The sequence below is a fragment of the Gopherus evgoodei genome, chromosome 2, assembly GCF_007399415.2.
Source record: "Gopherus evgoodei ecotype Sinaloan lineage chromosome 2, rGopEvg1_v1.p, whole genome shotgun sequence".
Lineage (NCBI taxonomy): Eukaryota > Metazoa > Chordata > Testudines > Testudinidae > Gopherus > Gopherus evgoodei.
In genome coordinates, this window is record NC_044323.1 from 227,056,975 (window position 1) to 227,072,383 (window position 15,409).

The 15,409-nt window shown below is 40.8% G+C and overlaps 1 protein-coding gene across 7 annotated transcripts in view; it reads left to right on the top strand.

Annotated features, from left to right (window-relative positions):
• The window catches only part of LOC115646790 (lipoxygenase homology domain-containing protein 1), a 313,208-nt gene that overhangs the window by 204,270 nt on the left and 93,529 nt on the right, over positions 1-15,409 (top strand). For all 7 annotated transcript variants that reach the window (XM_030553098.1, XM_030553099.1, XM_030553095.1 and 4 more), the window contains 4 exons: positions 2,830-3,043; positions 4,520-4,710; positions 7,191-7,401; positions 15,024-15,178. In XM_030553098.1, coding sequence (XP_030408958.1) covers positions 2,830-3,043; positions 4,520-4,710; positions 7,191-7,401; positions 15,024-15,178 — 771 coding nt within the window. The remainder of the gene's footprint in view (positions 1-2,829; positions 3,044-4,519; positions 4,711-7,190; positions 7,402-15,023; positions 15,179-15,409) is intronic.

Here is a 15,409-nt window from a genome sequence, read left to right on the forward strand (position 1 = left end):
CAGATCAGTTAAGGTACACAGTATCAGCCTTTCATCCCCCAGTCAAGGGATTCTTCATTTTTGCTCACCTGGTATCATCCAGATATATTAAGTGTCTGGGTAATCTCTTCCCCCTCATTAGACCCTGACCGCGTCTTGGGACCTTAACCTGGTTCTCAACCACCTCATGAAAGCTCCATTCAAACCAATGGTGATCTGCTCCCTACTACATTTGTCAATGAACACAGCCTTCTTAGTTGCCATCATGTCAGCCCCTAGGGTCAGGGCGATTGGAGCCTTGATGGCAGATTCCTCCTACCCCCCTTTACAATGTTCTTTATGGCAAGGTCATTAAAGTTCCACATCCTAAGTTTCTACCAAAAGATTTTCATCCTAACTATTCTATCCATCTACCAGTATTTTTCCCAAAACCTCAGCGTTCTCAGCAGGAATCCTATTTCCACATCTTGGACATTAGAAGGTACTTCACCTTCCACCTGGGTAGGAATAAGCAGTTTAGGAGATCACCTAGACTCTTCTTCTCCTTTGCAGATAGATCTAAGGGGGAATCCCATCTCTGCTCAGAGACTTTTGAAATGACCGTTGGGTTGTATCTCTGCCTGTTATGCCTCTGTAGGTGCTCAGCTCTCGCCCCTCAGGGGATGAGAGCACATTCAGCCAGATCATAGGCACCATCTACTGCATTTTTTGAAGAATGTTCCAATATCTGAGACATGTAGAGCCACTACTTGGATTTCAATCCATCCATTAAACCCTGCTTCACGCCATCAGATCTGACGCAGCTTCAGTTCTGGACCCTCTTCCGAAGCTCCCTCCTCCTCCTCAGGATACTGCTCAGAAATCAAGTGAAGTGGGGACACTATTCGAAGAAGAAGGAAGAGTTACTCACCCCATTCAGTAACTATAGTTCTTCGAGATGTGTGTCCCCATAGGTGCTCTAGTACCTGTCCTTCACCTCTGGTTTGGTTGTTCCCTAGGAGACGCCTAGGTAGAGAAGGAACTGAGGGTGGTTTGCCCACGCACCCATATATAGCCTTGGTGTCTGCCATGAGGAGGCACAGGGTGCATGCCTGGGCCAAACTGACGCTGCTAGCCAGGAGCAGATTAGGGTTTTGTGAGGGGCCTCTAGATCAGAGCAAGTGGGGGCCCCTTCCCACCCCTTCTGCCTGCAGTTATTCCCTCCCCCAGCATGGGGTCGAGACTCAGGTCGCCTGCCCTCTGCCCACCCCCGCCCCCCAGTGCGGGTCGGAGCGTGGGAGCAGCCATTTTCTGGGACCCCCCCCCAATTAGCTGGGACCCCTGGTCATGTGCCCCGTTGGCCTAGTGGCTAATCCACCACTGCCGCTAGCTAGAAATCTCCTATCCAGGGTTTAAGAGGCACATGCACACCTGAAGTGGTGCACCGATAGGGACACACATCTTGAAGAATTACAGTTACTGCACAGGGTGAGTAACTCATCCTTCATGCACAGATTTTTCCCTGTATTGCCTTAATTAAGAACCAGTTACTTAATTGTACTTGCAATCCGGCTGTCAAGTCTGGAATTCTAGTAAATGTATGTTTTATCACCTGAAAGCATTTTTAATATTAGTGAAAGATAAATGGCTTTTGTGTTACTTTTATACAAAAATGGCTATGACGTTCTATAGCACTTTGGTAACCACAGAGTTGTTGTTCACAGAGCTGTTTGCTAATGTATGCATTCTATGTGCCTTGTAGTTTTATCTATTAGGATCCCATAGTGCATAAATCTATTTTTTTAATTTTTATATGAAACATTTTGTTATTGTTAAAACTCCAATTGTTTTCAACTTGATTCAGTACTGAGGGGCTGCAAGCATTTCCAGCTAATCAAAACATATTGACCATTGTTAGCGACACTGGGGCCCACTGGGCCCTCATATGGGTAGTGTACAAAGAAGATAAGATTGTTATAAAATGAGAAGAATGCATTGCACCATGCTGTCCTTGAATCATATAGATTTAATGCTGCATTAAATTTCCCCTTTCGACTCCTCTCTCCCCATTGTCCTCTTTTCCTTCTCTTTCCCTTTGCTCTTTCCTTTCCTTTCCTTCTTTCCTTTCCCTTCCTTCCCCATTACTCTGTCCATTCTGTTCCTCTTCTGTCTTTGTCTTTCCCAGCCTTCTCTTTCATCTCTGCCTGTATCTCTTTCTCTCTCCTACCCTCTCCTATCTGCTCCTTTTCAGACTTCTTTTCCCTCCTTTCTTCTCATGTTGTACAGAAAACAAAAGACAGGCATCTCTGCTTTCTAAGAGAGAATTCAGGATTATAGAAAACATTGTCTCCCAATGAATAAGTTTTTTCCAGAATGTTAACTTCCCTCTGGAACCCTGCTAATGCATATTTGCATAATAGATCCTGGAAGCCAGAAACTCACAATGAGTATATCAGAACCAAGGTCTTCTAGGGATTTTTTAGTGAGAAGCACATTGTAGCATAATTTGAAATGACTGATGAAATGTCCCATCTGAGCCAAAGATCAAATGAGCCCGCAGTCATTACTAATGTTGGGCCTGAACCACAATGTTTGGAATCTAATCAAGAACAGAACTATGCTGTTCAGAGAGGGGATTTCCTTTTTAACTTTGATAGATATAAGCCAGTCATGAAGTTCAGATCCTGATCCTGATCTAGAACCAGGTCCAAGTTTCCTCTGAAGTTCAAGCATATTCAGATCCAAGCTTTTGGTTTAAGTTCATCTATAGTTATTGCATTTTGCATTTATGCTTTGTGTGTGTGTGTTTATATATTTAAATAACAAGTATTCAATTTTTGCTGCTTTTCAAAGTATTTCTCCTTTTGGCAGGTGGATTCATTTTTAATAGAGGCAGTTTCTCTGAGCCATTTGCAAAAGGTAGTTTTAGGACATGATGGAGAAGGATATGGGGCTGGAATGTACCTCAAGATGATAACAATCAAGGAATCAGAGGACTCAGATAAAGAGTGGATCTTTCCATGTTGGAACTGGCTTGATACTCATCTGGGAATATGTGAGACTGTTTGTGAGATTATAACAATAGGTAGGTCCTTCTGCAACAAGACTGAAGTAAATGAGAGTTCCACCTGCTTACATCAAGATCTTTACAATTTCTATAATTTCTTTATTTGGCTATAAACATCATACAAATTTTCAGCATGATTTTACTAAAATAGCAACACACTGGTAAGGTCAGAGATAATGTAATCTAATGCTGCATAGTGCACTCTGCATAAAGCAATAGCCCTCTGAATTAAATTTAGCACGTTAAAATTAATGATTTAATGGGGGATTAGAATCTGAGAAGCAGGCCTCATGGGGATAAGTGGCTTAAAGTAGAGTTGTAATACACTAGTTTTCAGCCTGTTGGGAGCCAATGTGAAGTATAGGGAAAAGTTAGTTTAGTGTCTCAGCTTAGACCTTATCTGTGGGCATTAGTCCACTCCCACAGAGCTACTGCACTGTTCAGTAGAGCTGTTGCTCTGTTTGGCTGAAGCCCATCGTTGCGGCAGGACTGCAAGTCAAAACCTAGGTGCATGTGGCAGAAAGGCATTGGGAGGTGCTCACAGCATGATCTCCGGACAGCCTCTCACTTCCAAACAAGAAGTAAAATTCATCAATCGCATTTAAAAATAAGAGAAAAGAAGATTGCTATAATCAGGTGTTGTATCCTATAAAAATAATGCCAAGAAGATAGATACGCCAATGGAAATGAACCTGCCAAGTTAGATCTCTAAGGGGAAACAAAAATAGAAAAGCGAGAAGCAATGTGTCTGTATCACATACACTTAGAACCCACCATGTAGTTTTCTAGACTCATTAAAGGTCGATTTCTCTGTGTTGTGTTATTTATCATATCACAACATAGGATCATTTAAACATACATAGCATGTTTACATAGGATCGTTTAAACACATTCAAAAATTAAAGGTCCAAATGTATCAGACCTGTAATTATTCAGAGGATTTTTAGCATTGCTGTATGAGGATCTGGCTAATGTGGGTTTAGAGCACATTTTTTATAGGTTCATCTCTCAGAATCATACAACATATTCTTATTTAAGGTCTGATTGCAACTGGGGATTTCATTGATGCTATTTTCTATATACCAGGTGTTGTTATGCTTCAGACTACCATTGTTTTTAAATGAGATAAGTGATATAAGTGAGATAGTGAGTAGGTGACATTGATTACTTCTGTCAAAACAATTAATTAGGGTTATGAAGGAGGCTGCATATTCTTTAATAATTAGTTCCAAAAAGGACAGTAAAAACAACTTGACACCCGGAAAAAATTCTGTAAATCTAAAGTTTGAAACACAAAAGAACATTAAGGTTAAATTCTTGATGAAAAAATGCAATAAAAGTATTGATGTGTTATTCTTAGTGAACTGTTGCCATAGATACAATGTAACCTGCAAATACTGCTGTGTTTGTGTACTGTAAAGCCTATGGCCTAATATATTATGCCTTTCTCTCATGCTGTCTTCTTTCCTCTTTCTGTTTGATCATTTTTTAAAGGTAAAAGATTGATTTCTAGTCCTAAACTGCCTCAAATCAACATGCAGTCCTCAGGTCTGTGGATAATGGACATCATTGGATCTGACGTCAACACTGAAATGGATCCAATACACCTTTCTTTCATCTTTTATGGAGACCTGAATCACAAAGAGTTGGCACTTCAAATTACAGGAAAAGCAACTCAAATCAAAGTAGTTCAATCTTTCTCTATTACCAGAAAACTTCTAAGAATCATGTACTCAATAATCCTTTTAATTCCTGTAGAAATAGTTTATTTGGGCCAAATTTCCAAAATGATTTCTAAACCAGTCTATGCAAATTAGCGCAAACAGTCATTTTTTGTCTACAAATAACAGGATTTGCACATGCGCAAAGGCATTTTCATTAACAAATCCTGCCTGATTTTCATGCATTGAGTCTTTTCATGAGAAAATTCTGTGATTTGCTAGTGCATATGGTTGTGCATGTCAGACTGCAGGCACAGATATACAGGCCAGTTTGAGGCCCTTTTGAAAATGTGGTATTTCATAATTTAATCCACAAATATGGTGTATAAAGTCAGAGATACCAAGTTACTTTTCTGGAGTCAGAATATGTTAGGGTAAAATGTCCTTGTCCCTTTTCCTCCCAAAATCTCATCATCTAATTCTTCCTCCCTTCCACTATGTTTCTCCTTCCTAACCGCCTTCTCTCTTCATCCTATGTTCAGACCCTTTCCATTCCCTTGCCTCCTTTGCTTTCTGTCCCTATCTCTCTTGCCCCTCCTTTCTTTTTCCTTTGCTCAACTCCTTGTTCCCCCATCAAGGTCCTCCTCCCTCATGCCACTCTTTCTTCCTTTCCCCCCTCTCTTTCTGTCTCCTTTCCCCAGGGGTGAAAGTAACTTAAAGGACTTACCGGTACGCCAGAGTCCTGAGCGGGAGCCTGTCCTCAACCGGAAGAGGCGTGGCCTTTCAAGATTTAAAGGCTCTGGGGCTCCAGCTGTGGCTGGGAGCCCCAGGGCCTTTAAATCACCCCAGCACTACCAGCTGCAGAGGGGCTGGGAGCCCCAGGGCTCAGTGGCAAATTAAAGGGCCCAGGGCTCCGGCCACTGTGGAGCTCTGGGCCCTTTAAATCACTGTGGGAGCCCGCTGTCGGAGTTCCAGTGGCACTTTAAAGGGACCAGGGCTCCCTTTAAATCCCCACCGGAGCCCAGCTGCCAGAGCTCTGGTGGTGCTTTAAAAGGCCCGGGGCTCCCCGCAGTGGCAGGAGCACCGGGCCATTTAAATCCCCACCGTGGAAGACGGTCCAGTCCGGCATGGCATACTGGCTCTCGTCAGTACGCCGTACCGGCTTACTTTCACCTCTGCCTTTCCCTTTCCTTCCCAACTAATTAAAACATCAACAAACCTTTTGAGACTCACATTCAGTCAGTAGGGAGCTTCTCATTACCCCACATCCTCACTTCCTTTTGGGAATTATACTGTCTTCTCTGATAGGAGGGCTATTTCTGTTCCTATAGTACTTATTGACTTATTAAGCAATAGTTCTCAAACTGTGATCTGTGGAACACTTACTGGTGATTAATAGAAAGCAGGCACATCATACTTCACATGCTGCTGCTCCTCCTTGCTCCCAGCTGCTTCTATAAGCATCAGAAGAGCCTGGATATGAGCTAGAAACAAGGGGGAGCAAGTCTGGCTGTCTCCACTAATGGCCCTTTGCTACATAAAAGGGCTGTGAAAGTGGAGGTGCCCACCGGGGTGAAGAGAACGAAGTGGCCAGGCAGCATGTTCAAGGCACCAGATCGCTGGGCAGCGAGTGTAAAGAAGGGAAGGAAAGGATCCAAGGAGGAAGTGGGAAAAGAGATAGGAAGTAGAGATGAATCCTAGAATAAAAAGAGACAATGTGCTTACCCTGTTGTTCCCTTAAAAGGACAAGAGATGTATTGCCTTGAAATATAGTTACAAATTACATAAGCACTTTCCTAGGGTTACTTATACATGCAGTGGCATGGCCACAGGGATGTTGTGCAATCACTAATGGGAGCTGAGGGGATCTGTTCGATCATGAATCCAAGGGGAAGGGCTCCAGAGGACAATCTGTCTACTAAAATGTGGTTCTCGCTATGGAAGAAGTCTGAGAAACCTTTAAAGAAGGGAATTAATGTGTTTCCCTAACTATGTAGCCCACTCAAAATTAAATTAATTAACTTTAAAATTCACACTTAACTACAACAGTTGTTTTTACTGTATGTTGTAGGAAACACATTTTTTCCTCATGTGATCCATGGTCTGGTAACTAAAATTTAAAGAACAATTGAGCTGTTCGTTGTATTGTTAGCGAGTTGAGATGAGCCATTTGGACACTTTCTAATCAATAATGTTTGCAAACAGTCCACTACATCATTGTAAATTATAGTGTCTAATTTTGTTCAGTATGCAATTTTCCCCAGTGACTCTTATGAGAAAAGTCACCAATTCTCTGGTATTCAAACCACTAGCGAGTCATTCAGCTCATGCAGTTAGCAAATCAATTTTGTATTGTGTAAAAAAAAAAAAAAAGTAACAATTCTAAAACTGCCGCAACCTTTTAATCTCTGAGACTTGTTAAATTATTATACGTAACTGACAAGCATATTAGATCTGGCACTGCAATAGTGAGACTGCATTTGACTTCTCTTTTTCTCACATAGGATGAACTGGCAGACATTGGCTCAATCTACAAGATTCAGATAACTGGCCCACACACCAAGTTAAATCAGTCTTGGCACTTAGACTTACTGCATATGAAGCACACAGGCACAAACCAGGAGATGTGGTTAGCTTTCAACTGCTCGTTCAAATGTAATGAAGACAAATGTGTGGAGCTGCCAGCTCTTTACATGGACCAGGATCCTTTGCCTGGTAATTTAAGCCCTTGTTCCTCACTGAGGGTTAGGTTCTGTCCTTGGATTCACGTGTGCTTCTAATGTTGATTTCAATACATACTGTGTGCAAGTTTCCAAGACAAGAATTTTGTCCTAAGATTGTAATGTGATAAATGTACATCAAAAGCAAGAGCAGGCAACACTTCTTTCATCTAGAAAGGAAGTCAGTCCAATGAAGTTAAGCTGATCGCCATATTTGGGATTGGGAAGGAATTTTCCTCCAGGGCAAATTGGCAGAGGCCCTGGGGGTTTTTCACCCTCCTCTGCAGCGTGGGGCACAGGCCACTTGCTGGAAGGTTCTCTGCACCTTGAAGTCTTTAAACCATGATTTGAGGACTTCAGTGGCTCAGACGCAGGTTTGATACAGTAGGGGGTGGATGAGATTCTGTGGCCTGCATTGTGCTGGAGGTCAGACTAGATGATCATAATGGTCCCTTCTGACCTTAAAATCTATGATTCTATGATTCTAAGTCAGTCTTGGGGCAACCTATGGAACAGCTGACACCATATCTTGTTAAACATATCTTGTTGATATAAGATTTCAGTCTCTTTCATATTATAGCAAGCAGACAATAGCATGTGGCATTTAACCAAAAATAGATTTATTGATCCTGCAGAGTAAAATAGGTCATAAAAAATTAACTGAATAAATGTATGATGTATTATGTAGTGTATGATATTAACCTATTCTTTCTATAAATAAGGAATTGATTACCTAGAAATGTTTACTTTTTTAGGAATGTCAAATATGCAAAGACCCAATACAAGCCAGTGAAAAGGTTTTAAAATTCTGCCATGGTCAGTTAGCATAGAGCTATCCACCAATTTCAGTTGCCTTAGTTAGTGTTTTATAGATATTCATGAGGAATTTACAATACAGAAAATATTACTAGAGCAAAACACCCTGATATTAATTTGTACAAATTCAGTTTTTCTGCACATTTTTCAAGTACACCTCTACCCCGATAGAATGCGACCCGATATAACACAAATTTGGATATAATGCGGTAAAGCAGTGGGGAGCCCCGGGCCCTTTAAAGCGCCATCTGAGCCCTGCTGCTTTACTGAGTTATATCTGAATTCATGTGGAGCCCCAGGCCCTTTAAATCCCTGCCGGAGCTCCGGCAGTGTGGCTCAGGCAGGGATTTAAAGGGCCCAGGGCTCCCCGCAGCGGCTGGAGTCTCTGGCCCTTTAAATCCCCGCCCGAGCCCTGCTGCCGGAGCTCCTGCGGTGATTTAAAGGGCGTGGGGCTCCCTGCAGCAGCTGGAGCACTGGACCCTTTAAATCACTGCTGGGGAAGCTGGTCCACTCTGGCACGGCCTACCAGCTCTCGCTGGTACGCCGTACCAGACCGAACCCAATATAACTCGGTCTCACCTATAAGGTGGTGAGATTTTTTGGCTCCCGAGGACTGCATTATATCAGGGTAGAGGTGTAGTAACACAAGCAAGTTATTTAAATGTGTAGTGTCACAAACATGACAAGATAATGGTTACATCAGAAAATATGGGTAAAAGCAGCCTGTTGCATATTGATAGCTTTCATCCATGGCCATTTAAGAAAAAGCTTCCCATTTATCCAATTCATTAGAATAAAGAGAAGTGATCAGGATAGTACAGATCATGTACTGAAACTATTAGCAACAGCAAAGAGGTTTATTGACCGACGCTACAGTAGAGAGGATGTTGTATTGGCTAAACAGAAGTTGCTGGAAAAAAATGGGAAGTCTCTCTGCACCCAGAAAGAGACAGTAAAGTACTCCACATGAAAATTTAAAATCCTAAGCAGTTTTTCTTAACCATTTTATCCCAAACGGAACTTGAACAAACTCAGCAAAACACATTCAAACAAACCCTTTTAATCACTGATTGCATGTTGGTATGCAGAATATTGCATGATTTGGAGTCCCAACCTGTATTCATTCACCCAAAAACATTGTTCTTTCTAGATTTGTGATCCTCCAGGTTCAAAGTAACAGAAGAAGATGATACATACACACACTACAATCATCAGCATGAATCCTGGGGAAATGACCTCATTCTCTTAGAACAAAACACAGGCGCCTACCCTGAGTAAAAGGATTCCTTTAACCTCCCAGTGGTATTAGGGTTGACTTACTGATTTAAGACCAGCCACAAAAGGGCAATGCTAAAAAAAAACAAAATTCAAACACTTATCAAAATTCTTGTGAATACACAAAACACAAAAACAAATTCCCAAATGTGCTAATTTATAACCCCAAGAAAGTCTATAGCAGAAATGATGTCTATGGCGTGTTTATTTTCATCCACTTCTGACTTTTCACTTCCTCATCTTCTGAGACAAAATAGAGCTGTATGAAAATTCAGATTTTTACTTTGTGAATTTTTCCCAAGCAAAACAGATTTTTGAGTAATTTCCTAAAAATCAGTTACTGCTCTGAATAACACCTCTGTATTAGGAAATTCATATAAGGCCCAGACCTTGTTTAGGTAGTGTGATTATAGGCCTCATGAGTCCCCAACCCAAAGAAAATGTAGTCCTCAATCCTGCATAGCCTTCTGCATGTGAATAATTTTATGCATGTGAATAGGCCCATTGGGCTTATGTGTATCTTCGAAATCAGAGCCAATGCTGTTCATATTCCCTTTGTGTGTGTGTGTGTGCGCGCACGTGCACGCTATACATGTGATTTTCTATATGGGAAAGTGTTGTTATTGGGGCAGTGTTTTATATTTCAGGGTCACAGTACTAAATCAATCTAAATTTTCTAACAAACAGGCAGCTTTTCTTTGCATATCAGTTTGCTTACTGGTGACAAAGATATTCTAGAGTTTTATTTGAGTGCAGTCATTCATGGCCTGAAAGAGACAGCAGGACATGGAGATGACTTTACTAAATCCCTTCGTAACACAAGTCCAAATAAAATAAAACACTTGAAAAATAAATAAGTCATTGTTTCCCAACCTCTTAGCCCCCGCAGAGAAGATAAAGAGAAAGATCCCTTCAGATAGCAAAGTTAAAGATAAAAGGTAAACCTCAAAATACAAAACCACTTTTACTGTCAGCACCAAATGCCTGGTTATAATAAAGGCCATAGCAGTATCACCACATCCATTATCAACTCTGATTTTCATGGGAATTTTCCAGGAAAAAAGTATCCTCATCTTCTTTATCTTTACTCAGAGGCAGTCTTTCAGTAATATCCAGTCCCAGACCTATCTCCCCCCATAGGCACAGTTAAACCCTCCCTTGCAAAAGAGCAGAGAGACTTACCCTTTGTGTTCATGTTTCCTATGTCACCCCACTAGCCTCAACTGGACATGTTGTTTGTTCTGTGTCCCGTCTATCCTATTCATAGTTTCAACTTCCAATGCAGAGTCATGCTTTCTCCTGTTATGTCCTGATCTGAAGGAATGCCAGCAGCATTAGGAGTGTAGAGCTCATCCAGTACCAGGGAGGAAAAGCAAGTATTGGACTGGATTCTCCCAAGAGTCCCACCTTGCCCTGTCTTTCATCTATAGAACCATTTCCATCTCCTTTACACAGTCCCCCCTCACATGCAACAGTGGGCAAACTCCCAAGTTACCACAGTACTAAATCAGTAGTTTTCAACCTTTTTTTATTTTCATTTTTTTTCCCAAAAATTTCAACCGGAGGTGTGAACCCCTTTGGAGATCTGAGACACAGTCTAAGCTAATATGTAGTCAATGAAAATCAGTTGTAAACTTGTAACAGCGGTGTTAACTAACCATTGGAAAAATTTAGCAAGGATTGTGGTGGATTCTCCTTCACTGGCCATTATTAAATCAAGATTGGATGTTTTTTTCAAAATGATCGCTCTAAGAATTATTTTGGGGAAGTTCTGTGGTCTGTTATATAGGAAGTCAGACTAGATAATCACAAGGGTCACTTCTGGCCTTGAAATCTATGAATAAAAATCCTTCTCACCTCATTCAAACACGTGGTCTACTGACTTCAGTAGATCTACTTGCATGAACAAGGTTAGCAGGACTAGACTCTAGGTGCATCACAACAGTGACATATCTTGTTTCTGCTGACCCAGAGAATCCTGCATCTTAAAACCTATTTTTTCCAATGGCAGGACAACTTGCTGCCAAAATATCACCTAGGCAGATCATTTGCTTTAAATTGTGTGGGCCATATCCTCAGCTGATGCAAATCAGTGCAGCTCCATTGACTTCAGTAGAGGTAGGCTGATTTACAGCACCTAAGAATATATGGCAAAGGCACCTTAAAGAGAGTACTCTAGGCCTCATTCTAACAAAGCACTTAAGCACCTTCTTCAAGTACACGAGTAGTCAAGTGCTTTGCTGGATCAAGACCTAGGCTAATTTTTTTTTAAAGTGATGGGGGAGTCCTTGAATACAATAAATAATGCCGCACTGAAATGAAAGTTACTTTTCACAAAAGAAGCAAAGAATCCTGTGGCACCTTATAGACTAACAGACGTTTTGGAACATGAGCTTTCATGGATGAATACCCACTTCGTCAGATGCATCTGATGCACGAAAGCTCATGCTCCAAAACGTCTGTTAGTCTATAAGGTGCCACAGGATTCTTTGCTGCTTTTACAGATCCAGACTAACACGGCTACCCCTCTGATACTTTTCACAAAAGAGGCTTCTTTACATGCCATCCACACACAGTTGAATGATGAGGAGAAACAAAGATGTTTCCACCTAACAGAAATGTGTTGCAACATGTACATAAATGTTACCAGTGTGGCTATATACAGCCCTTATTACTTGTATGCAAAATTGTCCTGTAAAACGCTTACTTCAGTGATATGAACTTTTTATATTTTAAAAGGATTAGAAAAATGACTATATGAAATGTCACAATATTTGTATTCAGACTTTTTTATTATAACACTCAATATGAATAGCACCAGCTTGTGAAAAGAGCTGTAGGAAAAGTTTAAAAATAAATATCTTGCAGAACACTTTTTTTTTCTCTTTTGCCATCACCTACGCATGAGAATAAACGACAGCTTTAGCTTGTGGTTTCTTAATTTTTCACAGTGTGTTTTTAACAATCACTCTTAAACCTTCCATAAATTTATCATAGGGATTCCAAGAAACTTGCTGTAATGAAGACCTCATGAGCTTCTGGGAATTTTAATACAATTCCTGTATATTCTGTAGCATTCTGGACCTACATTCTGTAGCCTCTCTGATTTCTGCAGCATACCGGTGATTATTTTGGCATGAGTGGGAGCTGAAACTTCTGAGACAGCCTAAGATGAATAGATCCTGGCAGATCTAGGGACTTTGGTTGAAGTTGTGGGTACTCAGCACCTCTGAAATCAAGCCTTAAACAATAATTGCGATAGGATATGAGTTCATCAGCCAGATTACTTGCCCTTCCATACATCAAAGTATGTGTGTATTGGTGGATGAACCCACAACCTAAAGTGTCACTATTGTGGTATAAAGTGCTTATTATTTAGTAATAATAATAATTAATAATTACAAATATACCACTTCCCCTTCTGAAAGGAATCGAAGTGTCATATTGCTAAATTCTTCTTTAGCTCAAGTTGATGCTTCTAAAGCAGAAGGATCTGAGATAGTTAGTCATTGTTGCCTCCCTGTAGTTCCTAATAGCCTAGGTGTATAGCTAGTCACAAATTTGTTATGTTACTGTGCTCTACGGTGTTGTTCTATCAGAACTAAAATAATCTTTTTGTTCTGTGTCTGTACATTATTGATTAGTTCACCCCTTCCAAAACAAGCATAACCATAATAAGCAGGAGCTAAGGTTGAGATTTTCAAAGCTGAATATGAGGTCTAGTCACACCACTGTCATTGGAATTACTAGTTGTGTGGCTAAATCCCCTTGTTGGCTTTGAAAAACTGGACCTCGGTTTCTCTTCCTGTACCCAAACCAGTTATTGACTCCTCCATTCTTAAATGTCCTCCAATACTACTGTTCAGCTGCAGTGAATAGTGACAGCAGCCTACCCAGCCTCTTGTCAAGGCTCTTATTCCATAGCCTGTGCCAGAGAAGGCAGCAATGGCCCCTCATGTTCTTTCAGGCTTGCCCCATTTCCACTGTTTGGCTAGGGAGAGCAAGGAAAGTGGTCACAGCTGTATCGTCAAAGATCCACTCTCTGGGCAGGGCTGACAGACACAGGATTTCCTTCCCATAACCCCATATGGTTGCTCAGCAGAACAGCATTCTCCCCTTCTGGCCAATTACTAGTTCACTACAAGAGCCTGAACTGATTTTGAAGACCCATCCTCATCTCTCATGCAGCAGAAAGGGAAGGGAATATTTTATTTAAAGGTAAAAGCTGAAGTTGAAAGGATTTAAATATTAATTGATCATTTCTATTATTTTATATCAGTGTGCTTTAACTTTAAGATCATTGTGAGTGTGTTGTGGTCTGATGCATGAACAAGCTTGATAGTCTTGATGTGTTTATTCACTGGAGGATAATTACATGAGTTGAAAGCATCTTAAGACAATCAGATCACAGCTTTCATCTAAGCCATTTTATGACTGTGCAGTCCTTGCTCCAGTGCAAGATGAAAATGGTGTACACACAATAATACAAATGGGGCAAATAGGAATATAGAGCCTTAGGGATTAGAACTAGTGATGACTATGTAAACAGGCAGTGGGATTGGGTACCCAAGAGGTCAGGAGGGATGTGTATAGGTTTTTCTGTAGGTTATTGAATACAGTAGTCAATAGTGCTGATTTTCTGGAAGAGACATTGCAGGGCGGAAGAAAGCTATATTCTGTGGATTCACAAACAGGGATTTATGCAGAGAGTAAGAATGTGTTGTAGTTAATGCACTGGACTGGGACTGAGGAGATCAGGGTTGTTTCCCAGCCCTGTTACAGAGTATGTGACCTTGGGCAAGTCACTTAGGGCCTACCAGCATTAGAGAGATTTCCACTGATGTAACAGCACCGACATAGTTTCACCCTGATGTAGATCTTAGTGCTGATGTAAAACAGGGTTTATGCTAGTGCAGTTTACTCTGTTAATCTACTGGATTAAGATGCACTGTTTTCAACCCTGCTTTACATCGGAGCAGGGTGACTCATTAGGATGTAACTGTATTGACAGTGTAACTAAACTGACTACATTACAATGGTGCAAATTTCTGTAATGTAGGCAGGATCTTAATCTCTCTGTGACCCAGTTCTCCTTGTATAAAATGGGGATAATATTTTTTCCCACCCTGTGTCTGTCTTGTATATCTAGATTATAAACTACCTGGGGCAGGGATCATACCTTACTATGTGTTTGTACAGTGCTTAGCACAATAGGACTCTGATCTTGGTAGAAGCCTCTAGGTACAACCATAATACAAATAATATTTAATAACTTGACAAAAAGTGAACTACGTAGCTATCTGTGGAGCTGCATAACTGCATTCTATATAGACCCAGCCTCTAATTAAAAACTTTTAAGGTGCCATTTTATGGTACTGTGCCTTTCCTTTTTTAAGAATATATCAAGTGATCCTCACATAAAACAATACAATAGAACCTAAGCATTTTCATAAGGAACCCAATTATGAGACAAGATGGCAGAGAATTTCCCTTGTTATACTGCCTGTTTTAAAATTTTTCTTTTAGTTGTGGAATATTCCATTCATGTGCACACTGGAGACATAAAGAAAGCAGATACCAGTGGAGAGGCTTATCTTTGTATTCAAGGAGCGAGAGGTGACTCTGGGAAAAGATGGCTTAATAATTCAAGAAGTGGACCCATAACTTTTGCCAGAGGCCAGGTAAAAGAACTGAGGAAAAATAATTGAAATTGTAAATGTCTCCTTAATAATACCTCATGTTTACATAGAGCTTTTCATGCTAAAGGATGTTAAAAGTACTTGACCAGCCTGCCCATTCCACATAGGGATCATTTTACCTACTACTGAGTGACAACCATCTCTGGGATGAAATGTGATTGTTCTTCTGCACCATCAGCTTGCACAACAGAGAGCGAGTTAAATTAATGAAGT